At 31.3% G+C, this 16,618-nt stretch overlaps 2 protein-coding genes across 2 annotated transcripts; both read left to right on the forward strand.

Moving 5' to 3' along the window:
* Positions 1–44: 44 nt before the first annotated feature.
* Positions 45–8,328, forward strand: LOC134261559 (uncharacterized). Its single transcript, XM_062743986.1, has 8 exons — positions 45–65; positions 5,426–5,504; positions 5,984–6,093; positions 6,193–6,315; positions 6,855–6,911; positions 7,043–7,181; positions 7,504–7,618; positions 7,983–8,328. Exons 4-8 carry the CDS (start codon positions 6,243–6,245, stop codon positions 8,304–8,306), a joined length of 708 nt encoding a protein of 235 aa, XP_062599970.1. The 5' UTR covers positions 45–65; positions 5,426–5,504; positions 5,984–6,093; positions 6,193–6,242; the 3' UTR covers positions 8,307–8,328.
* Positions 8,329–10,598: 2,270 nt separating this feature from the next.
* LOC134261561 (transmembrane protein 243-like) lies at positions 10,599–13,055 on the forward strand. The gene is made up of 4 exons (XM_062743988.1): positions 10,599–10,794; positions 11,151–11,201; positions 12,335–12,439; positions 12,624–13,055. Exons 1-4 carry the CDS (start codon positions 10,708–10,710, stop codon positions 12,756–12,758), a joined length of 378 nt encoding a protein of 125 aa, XP_062599972.1. The 5' UTR covers positions 10,599–10,707; the 3' UTR covers positions 12,759–13,055.
* Positions 13,056–16,618: the final 3,563 nt, after the last annotated feature.

Raw genomic sequence — 16,618 nt, forward strand, 5'->3', positions numbered from 1 at the left:
TTTTTTGGAATAATTCGCATGCGCGGATCTAGCGGCAGGGATGTTCAGGGCTTCGCTTTTCACAAGTATTTTAAAATATTAACTTGCATTAGGAAACATAGACCCCTTGTAAATTTTTATGAGTAGTACAAATGTCTATCATTTTTTCTACATATGATAATTTTTTAGGTATATAATACATATGGCAAGCCAATTTTATAAAAACAAAAATAGCTAAATATAGTTTCACAGTTGATAATCTAGGTTTATCGACTGTAAACTATGGTTTCCGAACCCATAACTATATATAGTTAATGTTTCGTTATCTATAGTGTTCATATGTAAAACTGTCTGTCTAATCAAACGTTAACGATCGATTTTGCAGTTGATAAACACAGATTCACAATGACATCTATAAACTATATATAATTTACATTCCTGAACTACACTTAAGAGTTGTTAATTATAGATTCAAAAATCGTGAAACTATATTTATCAGATAACTATTCTTTTTTAACATTCGATAATTAAAGATTTTGGTTGTAAACTATAGTTAACTATCATTTATACTGATAACTATGGCACGCCTGTGGCAACGCACTTTGAAAAAATTACGCACTTTGAAAAAATTTTCAAAGTGCGTTAAAATTGGGACAAAATCAACGCACTTTGAAATTTTTTTTCAAAGTGCGTTATAATTGGGACCAACTCAACGCACTTTGAAAAATTTTTTCAAAGTGCGTTAAGAGTCTACATCAATATATTTTACCATGGAGACACTTAACGCACTTTGAAAAAAAAATTAAATCATATTTTAGTAATGGAAAGATTTTATTTGTTATTTATCTTCCAAAAAGCTTATGAATTGATTAGCTCACGTCGAAAAAAGGAGAAGACGGGTATAAGATCCCTCAGTCCAAATCTTTATCTTTTGAATACATAGGTGTCGGTAACAAACGGGGGGGGGGCAATAAACCCCAAAAGGGTAAGCTGCATTTTCAATGCTTATACGCTATATATATATATATATATCTTTCCAGAATAAGTGGGGGGCTAAACCCCTCCTCCCCTGGCCCATTGCCCGGTCTCGATGTCTATGCTATACTCAAAACATTTATATAATTATGTATTTACCTAACTGGTATGACGTTGAAAACTTTCAATATTAAATGAGTTAATTAAAACAGATGAAAACTAGAAATATTGAGGTACAGTAAAACGTATGAGAGAGAAAGAATTTTCATAGTTTTGAACAATCAAATTGCCCCCTTTTTATTATGATAAATGCTAAGTTGCTTTAAGCTGTCCACTGTTAGTGCCCCCTTTACACCTTTACATATATTATCAAAGACTAGAATTCAAAGAAAAGAAAGAAACGAATTAATGATCTTAAACAATCGTCACTCTTTTTTTCAAGGCCCTTTTCCCTTTTATTTTATCAAAATCTCAAATATTTAAAACTTCTCAGGTCCTGAAGTGACTTCATCATAAAAAAGTTATCCATCCAGGATCTGTTATTTATCAACCGATTATTTGTAAGAATATTGATCAATCTACATTTTTTTCAAAGTGCGTCAATATGGTCGATATCAACGCACTTTGAAAAAAAAATATTTTTTTTCAAAGTGCGTTATAGCTTGGTCCCAAATTTAACGCACTTTGAAAAATTTTTTCAAACTATAGTTAACAACGTTAATCTATATTTTACATATGTAAATCATAGTTAACGCGATAATCTATGTTTCACAACCGTAAACTATACTTAACACCAAAAACAATCATTTTGTATGGCACGCCAAATTCACAAAATTGAGATAATCATAGTTTCACAATCGATAAACTAGGTTTATCGGTTGTAAACTATAGTTTACAAACCGTAAACTATAGTTAACAACGTTAATCTATATTTCACATCTGTAAACCATAGTTAACGCGATAATCTATGTTTCACAACCGTAAACTATACTTAACACCGAAAACAATCATTTGCGATTGCAAAACATAGATTATCTGATAAATACAGTTTCACGATTTGTAAACTATGATTAACAACTCTTAACTATAGTTTACGATTGTAAACTATAGTTTACGAACGTGAATCTATGTTTATCAACAAAATCTATTGTTAACGCTTTATTACAGACAGATAAACTTAAATTAACATTCGTAAACTATAGTTAACAACCGTTAAATATAGTTTTACAGATGAAAACTATACTTAACGAATCGTTAACTATAGTTTACGGTTTGTAAACTATAGTTTACAGTCGATAAACCTAGTTTATCAATTGTGAAACTATGATTATCTCATTTTTGTGAATTTGGCGTGCCATACATTTGCGATCGCAAAACATAGATTATCTGATGAATACAGTTTCACGATTTGTAAACTATCGTTTACAACTCTTAACTATAGTTAACGATCGTAAACTATGGTTTACAGACGTGAATCTATGTTTATCAACAAAATCTATTGTTAACGTTTTATCACAGACAGATAAACTAAGATTAGCATTCGTAAATTATAGTTAACAAGCGTTAAAGATAGTTTTACAGATGAAAACTATACTTAACGAATCCTAGCTTATCAATTGTGAAACTAGGTTTAGCTCATTTTTGTAAATTTGGCGTGCCATAGATAACCGATATTTTAAAACTATACTTATCGATCGTAAACTATAGTTCCGAGAGATAAACTATGATTCACATTTGTCAATCATAGTTTATTATCGTTAACTATAATTCACACTCGTAAACTATAGTTACGAGCTTGTCAAATTTATATAGTTTATGAATCTAAACACTGTTAACTTCAAAATTTCGCAGCACGAATCCCGAGAAGCAAGAATGTATGTGTTACATCGCCGTAAATTCGAGACATATATATATATATATTAAAAAAAAACAAACACAAAAAACCAAGTTCTGCTCCATATGAACACTTCATTGTAATTTCTCTTCTTTGTGATATTATATTTACCAGCCAAGCTTTCAGCAACTCTTTTGTACCAGCAATGCTTAGTCCTGTTGTTAGATCAGTGCAAACGCTTGGGAAAGCATCTTCCCAAGTCAAGAGAGTTTCTGATCCGCTCCGCTCCACATATAGTTTGACTTGGGAAGATGTTGGGAAAGTATCGGTAATATTTTTTCCGTGCCGTTGCTTTAGATAAATTTGATTACAGATCGTCATGCATTTCACTAATTTTTCTGCCATTTTTCTTTTTATTTGCGACTAGAATTGCTTTTTAAAAAATGGAACGTTTACTTTTAATGTCAATTCAGAAATATACATGCATATATATATTTAGCAACCACTGATTATAGTCGCTGAATAGCATAATCTTGTAATGCTGTAACTAAGATTAACCCATCTATATAATTTACGAAAAGAAAACTATCGTTAACTATAATTTTGATCGTAAACAACATATTGTTTAAAGTCGTGTATCTAGTTTCACAGAAAATTGCGCATCTCCAATACAAAATTAGAGATTCTGTTCCTAAACTGTGTTTCTCAAATTTAAAACTATGTTTATCTCATTTTTGTGAATTCGGCGATTTAAATATCTGTAAACTATATTTTACAAATTCTAAATTATAATTTACATTTGTTAAGTATAGTTTAGAGATGTAAACCATAGTTTACAAACCGTGAAACTATATTTATCAGATAAACTATATTTTGCAGTTGCAAATGATTGTTTTCTGAGTGTTAATTTTAGTTAACGCTTGTAAAACATAGATTATCGCATAATCTTAATTTAGTTTACAATCATTAAACCTAGTTTATCAACTGTGAAACTATGATTAGCTCTTTTTTGTGAATTTGGCCTGCCATAAATACATTTGTAGTAAAAAAGTATTATTCACGAAGTATTATCACAGTTCAACCTTGATTCAGTAGTCATCACGCCCCTATACAATTCTTGTTCTAAAAAAATATAACAGTAAAAAGTGCCTGTGATGAAGAGTCATCAAGAAAGCGGCATGGCCATGAGAAGTGAACCCTACAGGATTTTTTTTTTTTTTTTCAAATCTTCTAGGCCCCTATATAAAATTGTTTTTCCTAATGATTCAAGGCTTTTGTATTTTCATACTTTTTAACTGCATGAAGTGACATAGGCGATGGAAGCAAATTGAAAGTGTGTGTTTTGGGGGGGGGGGGGTAAACCAAACAAAAACAAAACAAGGGGTGTGTTAAACCCCAATATTCTATGACTGTGCATGTATATATTATCCCTATCTTTGCAAACAAAAAAGAGGATATGTCCCCCTGATCCCCCCGTCTTAGCCCGCCTTCGGTTCCTACGCCTATCACTGAATATATAAATCAAGTACCCCCTTACTCATATATTAGTCATAAAAGGGGGGGGTATGAGATTTTTTAAATTGTACTTGAATATCACATCTTCTATTTTTGTATACTATAATGTGTCCTGTGTTTGTCAAATATAGTGACTCACTGTCTTTTTTGAGCTATGACCATACTTAGATTCATCAGATACACAGTGAATAACAAGGGAAGTGATACAAGTACATTATTATGACAAGTTAGCCAATATAAGTGAAGGTATAAAACAATAATACTATAATTGATAAGGGAGGAAAAGGTTATAAGACATAATGGTCAGGAAAATGAATACTTTGGGTAAGGATATATTCACATTCCTTGCTACAGTAGTGACGACGTTTCACTGAACTATGAACATACATCGTTAAAAAAAATTAAAAATTTTGATTTTTTTAACTTTAATATTTTATATGAATATTGAACATTATTAATTTGTGGCAGGTGAAGATTACTGTAATGTATATATAACGCGATAACGCTTAAAAGTCATGATTTATACTGAGTATTTTGAGGGACGTACATGTAGCATTATTTTTGAAAGGGACAGCTAGAGAAAAAAAATTGACCTACTTAAAAACTTGACAAGCAAAGAAAAAAAGTAAGAAAAATTCTCTTAGGTCGAAAATCCTATTTCGTGCGGTGGGGTAGGTTCCAACTTCTTTCATGATCAGTACCAAAATTTACTCATACACCACTACATTTCCCATATTTGGTTATATATCCCACAACAAAAGGGGGGTATAACTTACTATGTACACTTTCATTAGTAAAAAGTTGCGTCTGGAAAAAGGGGGATTGAGAGCCCCCCTCCTCCTTTCTTTGATGCTATACGTGTCTGATTATATATAAAGGGGCATGCGTTAGGCCTGTCCAGTGGTTTGAATTGTGTTCAACTGACAAATACCCAAATAAAATGGCAATGGTCTGTATTGCACAGGAAATTATTTTTAAGAGAACAATTTTCATTTATTGATCGTTCTTCATCTAATGATATTGAATATTCACTTTGTTCAGCATCTTGAAATAAGAAAAAGTAATTTCCTGAAAATTTTAAATTGTACATAATACTCTATAATGAGTATATCGATTTTACAGGTTTGCTTTTACTTTTCGCCCTTTGTGAATCGATACTTCCCTTTTCCATACCTCCAAAACTGGAACAGTTCTCACTTCAGTAAGTATAAAATTATACCTCCTCCCCCTCTATTTCTATTATTTAATTAAAAAAAGAAAAATAATTAAATTTCTTTTTATATTTACTATTAAAAATGTTGCATTTTCCTTAAAATCAAATATGCATGAACAATATGAATCAAAAGTAGAATACTGTATAAAATCAATTATTTTTGTGGGGGTTTAATTTTGGACGTTTCCCAATTTCCAGTTATGGAGAGACCCACGAATTTATGATCAAAACGAAATGTAAAATTTAATAATTCATATGCATTACTACTTAACATTTTCCAGCCAAGAAATCAAATCCCCACAAAGAACAATCCCCCCCCCCCAAACCTCGAAAATCTGACTCCACGAAAATATGTAATTTTACAGTAATATACCCCTCTCTCTCTTTCTCTCTCTCTCATTTACTTGTGCTTTTCATGCATCGCTTTAAGAATAATATTTATTATTATGAAACTTCCAATGTTACAGGGTACAATGTACAGGGATAGGTGGAATACGTGGGTTTACTGCGAGGGCTGTGAAGACTTATTTTTCAGTTGCTGGTGAAGAGCCACTAGAGTTTACCCAAGCTTGCACAGGTATATAAATTCATTATGGCAAAGAATATTTAAACAATGTGTAACTAATATTAATATTTTGACTGTGGTTTTACTACATAACGATTTTGTTTTTGACAGAATCCGAACCAGATGAAAAGGAATGTCTGTTCGAAAGATTTGTTCTCTCAATGGCTAGAGAAGTTTGTCAAAAAGACGAAACTACAATTTTGGAAAGATTGAACGTTAATCGCACATTTATAGGTATGAGGCAGCTGCAGCATTGTTTTCTTTTTTTCCAGCTGTCAACATTCCTTATTGCATATTTCAGTTTTCTTGAACACATTTGGTGATACCAATAAAAGGAAAGAGAGAATTCTTTGAAAGTTGAAGCATTAACTTATTTATTTAAGGAAATGTCAAAACAAACTAGATTGATTTACACTATTAAGAATAATTTTATTGTAAAATCAATATAGATATTTGTGAGAGCAAATTTTCGAGGCTTATGGTCTAGGAATGTTTAATATTTGTTCCTGACACGAAAATCTTTATCACTACCTAGTTCAAAGAGAAACACTGAGCCATGGTACTACTGTATTTTGAAATTTCAATGCTGGTATTTCGTAAAGAACAAAAATTCGTGGACCCTTTTATGCTACCAAACACAGCGCGATTTAAAACCTCTGAAAATTATAATTTACTAAATGAAAAAGAAATCAATTTATATTTTATACAATAATGCAATACTTATACAGAATACGTTAAAAATGACTTTTTTGTTGTTCCTCATATATATATAGATGAGCCATTTTCTCGACATCTTATAAATTCCACTTCATCCGTTCCTGTTGAAAAAGGTAGGTTCTGAATGAATGATAAGACAAAAAAAAAACAACAAAACACTATACAATAGTATTTATTATAAAAAGCTACCTGAAAAATTGTCAACATAGAATCCAGTACATGTAAATTGTTTTCTTTTTTTCAGAAAATCAACAGGAAAGTCTTATTAATTCTTTGAAACTAGGAATTGCTCTGGGAACCATATTTGGATTTTTATTTGGTGTCATTGCGTCTTGCGGTATATTTGGGATATTCCGTAAATTTCAAAGAAATATTCAAGAAAGGTATCCAGAAACATTTGTTATTTTCACTTCTACTGTAAAAGTTTCACATTAAGTATGCTAACATTATTATCATTTATGTGTGTCGGTGAGCCAATATAAGCGAGGCAGATGAATATAACACATTGACAGCACAGGTGCTTGACGTTTTTAACCTTTCTTTTCATAAATAATAAAAAAAAAAAGTCCTCATATCATTACATAAATGTATGCAGATTTTTTTTATTTATCAAAAGAACGGTTAAAAACGTCATTACCTTTTTTTCTGAATTCCGTCACCATGACGCTGTACATATACTGATGTGATATAATTGGCATTTTTTAGAAATCCGCCAAACACAGCACCCAAGGCGACAATATTAGGAGATAAAGACATTAAAACAGGACAACAAAATGATCATTCAAGTAATTACATGTACTGTGATATCGAAGACGCCAAAGTAAGTAATCATTGCTACAAGATTTATTTGTACATTTTGTATAGTACATCGAGATTCCTAAAAGTATGTTTAGGTGGATTCAGGAAAAGTATTCCAATGTTTTAAAGACCGACAGTTAATCGAGTTTGTCAGACACTTCATAACTGCATGCATTTCAAACATATGTATTTTCGAATTCGTTTATGGAAACGCAGAAACCCGCTACCATTATAAAGATAAAACAAATTAAGCTTTTGCCATTGGTGCCGTTTTACTTGAAGAAAATTTTAGTAGCATTATTTTTTTTGGGGGGGGGGGGAAGTTTGCCTAAGAAAATATGTTTTTCTTTTATTGCTTTAGTCAAAAATGAACTCTCTGTTTTCAGTATTATATACCCAAAGAGATGACTTGTACAGGAAGCAGCGAATCAGGTGCTTCATATAGCCATGACTGTCCTCCATTTACATACAACCATCTGAACGAAAAGAATGAGGGTGAAGTTAGTGCGAAATATGATCATTTCCGGGAGGTTTCCTCAGGTGCCCGGATGACAAATGGTGACTACAAAATATTAGAGCCATTGCATTCTCAGGATCAAATGAACTTGAACAAAATACCTGGAAAGTCGCCAACAAATAAGGAAGGAGCTATGAATGACCAGGATACTAGCACTGATGCGTATTTTGTTTTAGAAAAAGAAATCAACTAATAAACTAGTTACCAAATTGCAATTAATCATTTTCATGTAAATTTGTATAAATTGTGTAACTTATAATTGAATGGCAGAAAATTAATCTATACCAAAATAATAATTAAAAAAACATTCCCCAACTCGGGATTATCGCTTATCACATCTCATTTTTATAGGTTTATTATATTGTAAAAAATTCTGTTCGGGTCATTTTTCAATGCGAGTGGAGTCGTAGAATTACCGGTCTGGGAGGATTTCTACGATCGGAACAAAAAAATTCAGACTACTTCGACCCCGGGTAATCCAATTAATGCGAGAGATACCATTAATTGTCGAAATTTTGTTGAAGATGAACGTCATTTTGTATTTATTTGTATGCCCTCTTTATGAAAAATTACGAATTTAAGTTTATTTTGTACATTTTTAAACAAATGTATGTATATATCTTATGAAATTCTTAAACCAGCCGATGTTAAATCAGCGAGAAATATTTATAACTTCATGCGTGATGCATTTAACTATACATGCATATTTGTTTACTGTGTGTGTATAACTTGCACTTCTTTTTTTTTTTTTTTGGTCTAATTAAATAAATAATTTTAAAAGCTCACTGCTGGCAAAAAAAGTTGAAGTTTAATGAAAGTAACAATTTTGTATATTCTTTAATTAATCTATTTATAATGACCTTTAAAAAAATTGTTGTAGTATTTCTTTTAGATCAATCACTGTACCTTTTCCATAAATTATACTAGTACACGTGTAGATTAGTGCCGTAGTTCACCCTCTGTATTTATATGTACTGGTCTAATGGTTTTTCAATAGCAAAAAATAAACTTAGCAATTTTTCCTACATATGTGACGGAGGTGTCATTTTGTGAGCTCAATGCTCTAAGTACATTTTTTTTCAATAACGTGATTTACGGAAACACTGAACATCCGATTGAAAAGTATTGAAACGTTTCCTTTGTATGTACTTTGTATGATTGATGTGTGTGAGTAGACCATTTGTGTATTTATTTCACATTACAATACTTCGGAAACAAACTATAATTATCCTATGTATCGATATATCTCAGTGAGTGATTATGATTATGAAAAAAGTAAAAATTTTTGGTTTATTCTCAAAATATACTGAACGTAATTTTTTGCTTAAAGATTTCAGGGATTCATTAAAGTGCTAAATTATTTTTTTGTTTCTGGTTTCAAGTCGGAAATAATAATCAGTTTGATTTTACATGTTTTATGCGGAACTCCGAAGGAAATGTCATCAATTGCGGCTGAGTTTCAGGTATTGTTGTTTTATTATTTATTTAGCTGCAGCTGATATCTTGCTACTTTTAAAAAGCAACAAAAAAAAGAAAGGAAAACAAGATGTGTTTGTGAAACACTATGCGCCCGGCGGCAACAAAGTTAAAAACATATTTTTAGCATATAGGTCACAGTCAAGGTCACAAGGTCATTGTCATTTGAAAGAACTTGTTAAGTGAAGTATGCATACCAAATATGAAGTCTTTATCTCTCATGGTTCATAAGTTATGGTGAAGGTTCAAAAAAACTATTTTTAGCATATAGGACACAGTCAAGGTCACAAGGCCATTGACCTTGGTACCATGTGAAAGGGCTTAATTAATTAGTGGAGTACGTATGCATTCCAAATATTAAGTCTCTATCTTTCTTCGTTCAAAAGTTATGGCGAAGGTTAAAGTTTACCAAAAAAAGGTTATATTTAGCGTATAGGTCAAGGTCACAAGGTCATTGACCATGGTGTCCTTTAAAAGAGCTATATCAGTGGTGTATGCATACCAAATATGAAGTCTCTATCTTTTATGGTTCGAAAGTTATGGCGAAGGTTAAAGTTTGCAGAAAAAACTATTTTTAGCATAAAGGTCACAGTCAAGGTCAGAAGGTCATTGACCTTGGAGTCATTTGAAAGAGTTTTATTAGTGGAGTATGCCAACCAAATATGAAGTCTCTTTCATTCATGATTAAAAAGTTATGACGAAGGTTAATGTTTGTAGACAAACAGATAAACAGACAGGACAAAAACGCCTCGGATCTTTCGATGCGGGCGCTTAAAAATCTCTTTTTGGCCTTCTACAAAAGAAATTTCTGTTACTATATATTATGTCATGATATTAAATACTTTTTAAAAACTAAAGGGGGACTTTTTAAAAAATGTAATATTAATTTGAAAATCGATAACTGTTATTCTGTTATTGACCTAGTCGGTCACCACTTTTATACTGTTGAACCACGGATCTTGTGCGAGAAAGTACGCAACGCAATCGACTATTATACGAACGATTTAGCAAATTTTTGTTTGAAAGTGAAACCGGAAGTTTTCAAAAAAGTCATGTGAAAATTACCAAGATGTGAAGAGAGACTTTGTCTTTGACTGAATATTTCTAAAATTAACATAATGAGCACTGGGGATTATCAGTCTACCGACAATCGGTATAGGGATGCCGCTGACGTACCGCTATTTGGTGATCACCAGCAACCTAGAGTCAGTGCATCTATTTATAGCCTATAGTACTAGTATTGCTTCATTCTTGATTTTAACTTAATGTCAAGTTTTATGCATCATGTGGATGATGATTAAAGAAAAAATAAAGTTTTCCCTAAAAATCAATTAATTTGAATTAGATTTTTTTAATTGTTCACAGTATCCAACAAGGTCTATTGACTACCAGTAAATATAGAGAATCACCACCTGAACTCAAATGAAACTTGAATAAAATTATGTTTACTCAAATAATAATAAATTGGCTTGTTCGTGCTCTTTTCAAATCAACTTCTGATTAGAAGCTGCCACTCATGATATAAGTTTTGAAGCCTGGTTTTTATCTTGTTTATTTTTAGGATCGGATGATTAACTTGGTTGTGGGAGTATTTACAAGTATTGTTGTAGCAGTAAGTATAAGTCGGTGTAAAACATGGCTCAGTTACACAATAAACATGTATTATTGGTATGTATATCATGAACACTGATTTCTGAAATCTTGCCTGTGTAATGTGATGTGAACTTGAAGTAAATTCAGTTGTTTAATTAAAATACTAGAGAAGTAATTCCTAATCCAGACTGTTGTTGTTTAATCCTGCAAAAAAGTTTTTATGTACATAATATTCAAACTGACTGAGATCATTGATCCCAAACGTATCTTTTATAATGATTAATCAAAGTTAAGTTGAATGAATATAATCATTGTATCTTAATTAAAATCATAATTGTGGCAAAAGATGTAAATCAAAGGTGTTAGTTCAACTTAGTTGCCAGTCTATTGTTCACTGGTCTGAAACAAATTGTTGCCCTGTTCACACGGAGAGTTTAATTCGAATTAAACATAAAGTTACTGCGAATAACCTTTGCGTAGCATTCATATGGAGAATTTAATGTGGATTAGTTTAATTCGAACTAGTTTACTGCGCATTAAATTACTTCGCATTAGCTCTGTGTCAACAGAACGCTAAGCGAAGTTATTTCGAATTAAATTCTGACACATGCGTAATGGCAAAATTTATTCAAATACCACTTATCGATGGTCAGCTATGGGTACTTGTGCTATTTTTGAATGAAAAACTAAGGAAAATTTTGTTAATCAATAAAATGTGTATACAGACACTTTGCCATAATGTCAAATGGATCTGCTTCTGCAGAAGGTGACACGATTTGCAAATGACGTCATAACAGCAGTGCTGACATCGGGCTGCAGAAGAAAAATGTTAATTTGCATTAGTTTACTTCGCATTAGCTGTCATGTGAACGCAATTTAATTCGCATTTGTTTGATTCGCATTAGTTTACTTTGCATTAATTTACTGCGAATTAAACTCTCTGTGTGAACAGGGCATGTAATGGACAACCAGAGAGCTACAAATGCCTTCTATTTTTTAAAAAGCCTAACACATTAAAACATTTCATATAACCAATGCTTTCATCAGCATACCTTCTTGGACAAAAATTGAAATCAGAGAATTTATTTGAAATCAAGATTTTATGTATTTAATTTTTTTTTTCCAATGATGCATGTAATGTTTTTTACACAGGTCACCCTCATCAGTGCATTCATTTTCCCAAGTTTCCCTCCAAATGGAATCAATGTCTTCTTTGCCATCATCATTGTAATGATATGTGGATCTCATTTACTTCTGGTAAGGAGAAAGATTGGAATAAAGTAGGAAAGTTCCCAGCTTCTTGAATTGTACAGCTGCTTGCCTATGTTTCTTACTTTTTAGTTCCCCTTCCTGTAGTTAAAATCTTTCAGATTCAAATCTGGAATCTTCCTGGTGCATTTTTAAGCTTTGTTTAATATACATGTGTTGGAATATCTTGCAGATTTTCTGGTACAGACAAGGTGACTTGGAACCAAAGTTTCGTCGAATGATTATCTACAATGCCTTTACCATAATCCTACTGTGTGTGTGTGGAAATCTGTATTTTCATAACATTCTGAGGAAACACAGCTCATGATGTTTGATTTGTTTGTTTGTTTTGTTAAATACAGTCAGAGAAGTTAAAATACATGTAAATGTTGTTCTAATGCTAAGTGTACATCTAGTATCTTTAAACAAAGATATGTCCTTAAGAAAAGAAAAGGGTTTTCATGTGTGCCATACTAAGTATAATTTGTGATATTTTAGGTGAAGGCAGGTGATGTGTAGATCATTTCATTGTCATTCTTTAGCATGTGTAGATGTATTTTTTCTTTCATTTTTCATGGTTACTGAAGTATCAGAAGTTGTTTGGGATTTTTTGTTTTTTTTCGGGGGGGGGGGGGGGGTCTTTCCATTGATCTTTAACCTTAAGATGTTAAAAATAACAAAACTGAAATGATCTTGTGTTGTACATTGTAAAGGGTTTCTTTAGGTGGCATATAATTTGGCATTTTGTTTGTTAAAAGGTACATGTATGTCATTAATTTAAGAAAAATTTTTTTGGGGAGATCCAGTGTTTCTTCTACTGTGCAAAAATTCAAGTAAAACAAAAGCAAGATTAAATTGATCAAAGTTGTCTTTCTTGGGTTCAGTACTTATTAGCAAGGTTAAAGATTTAAGAAGCAAACCACTAAAATAACCTAAAAGGTAGCACCTTGCTGAAAAAAATCCTTCTATACAGTATCATTTGAAACATTTAGTTGCTGTTTGATATTTAACAATTATAAATACATCTAGTTAAACATTAATTTCGGCATTTGAGATAATTAAGTGCTGTGCATGATTTGGATACAAGACAATGCATTGTTGTCCGTAGCTGTTAAACATTTTATGTACAGTGTACATTAATAACCATTGGGATGATTATGATACAAGTTATACTGGGCTCAGCATTACATAAGTTTCTAAGTCAAACTGCCTATCCCGACCAACGTATGTAGGCAAATACATTATAAATAGTGTTACATGTCTATTTGTAACAAGAATGTAACATTCTCATTTTCAATATTTCAAATACAGCATAGTATCCAATTCAAACTCTACATGTGTATTTTGGTAGAAGTAATTTTTATTTTTTAGATTAAAATAGTATTTGTTGATCACTTTTCAGTTGTAAATTAGCTATCAGTCACTCTGAGAAATTCTATTTAATATCCTGCATTGACTTTTTTTTCATGTATTTTGAAAATTCTAGAAAGGAGATAGCTATTGTTTATTTAAAAAATACTTATTCACATTTATTTTAATGTGTACTGAAACGTGTGAATTGTCTGTAAGAAGAAACTTGAAAATAATAAGTACTTGGTATTCTTCTGAAGAGCAAGGAAAAAAGATTCATTTTTCAACATAATTATGTATGTATCTGCATGAAGTTTATCCTATATTTTCATTATTATTTATATTCTTTTGCATGCTTGTGCTAAAGTATATGATTGTTCTTTTGTGTCCAGTATGAAGGATTTGCAATCTCTGATGGTTATCTATAAGGGGAATGTTTCCTCTTCAGTCCACTCTATCAATGTATGTTTTCAAGATTGTCAAAGATATAAAGCTGATATCGTACATGGTGGATTATTTATCTTTAAATTTACTTCATAAGCATGTCATTTCCATAAAATTTTTGATATGTTCATATTTTGTCTGTTCAATTTATCGTATTTTGTTTATTGAAAGTTAGTGATATAAATACTACAGTAAAACACTGCTTGTTAAACATTCAGGTATCACGTCATCAAATATACATTTTGTCTTTTTTTCCTATGTGAGCAGGTGACTCTAATTATTTACCATTGCATGGTTTGGGTACAAGGAGTTTTTTCCAGCTTTTTTTAAGATGACCAGAAGATCATAGGTATGGGGGAATATGTCATCCCATGCCCAATCTGTTTCACATGTAAATAATTTTATGAAAAATGTCTCTACATACAATTTTTGAACTAACTAGAATTGGAAATCCAGTTTCTCTGCAATTAAGCATTAGCAGACTTGTAGCATCTAATTTTAATTAGCTTGGTATAATTTTAGTGTACAAATATAAATTACATGTACAAAAAGGATAACATTTTTAGCTTTGTCAATTTCAATTTTCAAAAATCTATTTTGACATATTTTTTTTTACAAAATGTAGAATAATACAATTGTTTTGAAAGGCTATTTCTTGATTCCTTTGAAGCTTTGTCTTCTTGGACACTGTCCTCATCATTAATTTACTTTTGACAAAGAATGTGCACAACAAAATTTTGTACGATGTGTTTAATATGATTGTATTCATTTTTTACAAATGTTACTCTTCAGAATGTATACATTGTGCATGCAGCGGTTGTCTCATTTTCACTGAAACTCATCAATGTTTGATTATTACAAGGAATAAATACATGTATGTTATTTGAATTTTAATTTCAATAATTTTTGTGCTTTAACTACCAAAGGGCCGTTTCTTTAAAATTATTTGGGTTTTTTTTCCACCATCGGATTTAAATATACAGTGTGGTACATACACATAATACAAGATACCTTTCTTTTTCAATGAACTGCATTGCATCTTGCCGCTGTAAAAATAATTATTATTATAAGACAAATTCCAAAATTTTATAAAATAGTGTTTCCTTGTCTTATGTAAATAAAACTGCTTACTTTTCAAAACAAAGGCAAACAAAAAAGTGCAAGTGTCTTTCAAGTTGTGTTAGAGGTAGAGCTACAGTCTTGTAAAAGATTTCTAGACGTGTACATAAAAGTATTTTTGATTGATTGATAATATGATGATGATTTGAATGCTATATTGTGTATAGGTCTTTGTCTAGATAAACTTGAAATGAATAACACTAATTTTCATGTCACTGAAGTATATTTCGGGAGGGGGAGGATTACTCTCTTTGACGCATCCTACCAACGTACTACACTGTACACAATGGTCTATGTTTTCTACATGGGGACCAATGCCCCGTCCCCTCCATACTAACGCGTGTGTTGCATTGACATCTTGTTATTGTGATGTCGATAGAAATTGATAGCAAAATTCCTTATTAATTGATGGTGTACTTTCTCCGGATCACTCGTATGAAGTGTGATATAGTATGTATGTTATTCATGAGTGGAAACGGAAACAATTCACATTTGAATTTGTAAACGTGCATTCCCGAGAAAGAGTAGGAAGACCTCTGATCTTTGTATATAATCACTAGTATAGATCAGAAACTCCTGTTTCTTTTAGACTTTCTCTTCATTATTTCAGGCATACAATATATACATGTGATATTAATAACGCAAACATCTATGTCAAAATCGATATTTAATATCGGGTGAAACACAATATAGGGCGCATTAAGAATACCACATTGTTATACACGATTTTTAGAAATGTTAACTTCTTTACATGTAATTTATCATAATTCATTTATAGGCATACTTATAAAGGACTTGTGTGCAAAATTTTGTTGATCTAACTTTAACAGAATTTAAGTAAATGCAATAAATGTACCCCAAAAATGACCCTTTTTTAGCGTTATGCGGTTGCGCTTTGCAATTACACCATTTTTCAATTGAAATTATTGATATATATCATAAATTTTCATGCCAATGATCATTATCAGACTTTAGAATTTATTTTAAAAATTATTTTGGTGCTTGAATTTTCAGGATTGAATGACAACTTTTGAAGATATGAAAGAAAATGTAATAGGGGTGCAATGTTATACATTTTTGACATAATTTCATCCCTCTCATTATGCCAAATAAAAATAATGTCCATATCATTTATTTCCTCAGATTTCTATCTAAAATCACAGTATTAATGCTCTGTTACTTACAGAAAAAAGTTGGGTTAATGTAACAATTGAAATGAAATTTCATTATGTTTTAATGTGGAAAATTAAGGTTTTACAAAAAGCTGTAGTGTCC

This window comes from Saccostrea cucullata, unplaced genomic scaffold, assembly GCF_032062105.1.
Source record: "Saccostrea cucullata isolate Sc308-1 unplaced genomic scaffold, CSIRO_AGI_Scuc_v1 ctg2465, whole genome shotgun sequence".
In the NCBI taxonomy this organism is placed as follows: domain Eukaryota; kingdom Metazoa; phylum Mollusca; class Bivalvia; order Ostreida; family Ostreidae; genus Saccostrea; species Saccostrea cuccullata.

Coding starts and splice junctions, on each gene's coding strand:
- LOC134261561 (XM_062743988.1), top strand. CDS start 10,708: ATGAGCACTGGGGATTATCAGTCTACCGACAATCGGTATAGGGATGCC. Junction 10,795..11,150: donor GTGATCACCAGCAACCTAGA/GTCAGTGCATCT, acceptor GTTTATTTTTAG/GATCGGATGATTAACTTGGT. Junction 12,440..12,623: donor GTGGATCTCATTTACTTCTG/GTAAGGAGAAAG, acceptor AATATCTTGCAG/ATTTTCTGGTACAGACAAGG.
- LOC134261559 (XM_062743986.1), top strand. CDS start 6,243: ATGGCTAGAGAAGTTTGTCAAAAAGACGAAACTACAATTTTGGAAAGA. Junction 6,316..6,854: donor CGTTAATCGCACATTTATAG/GTATGAGGCAGC, acceptor ATATATATATAG/ATGAGCCATTTTCTCGACAT. Junction 7,619..7,982: donor GTGATATCGAAGACGCCAAA/GTAAGTAATCAT, acceptor CTCTGTTTTCAG/TATTATATACCCAAAGAGAT.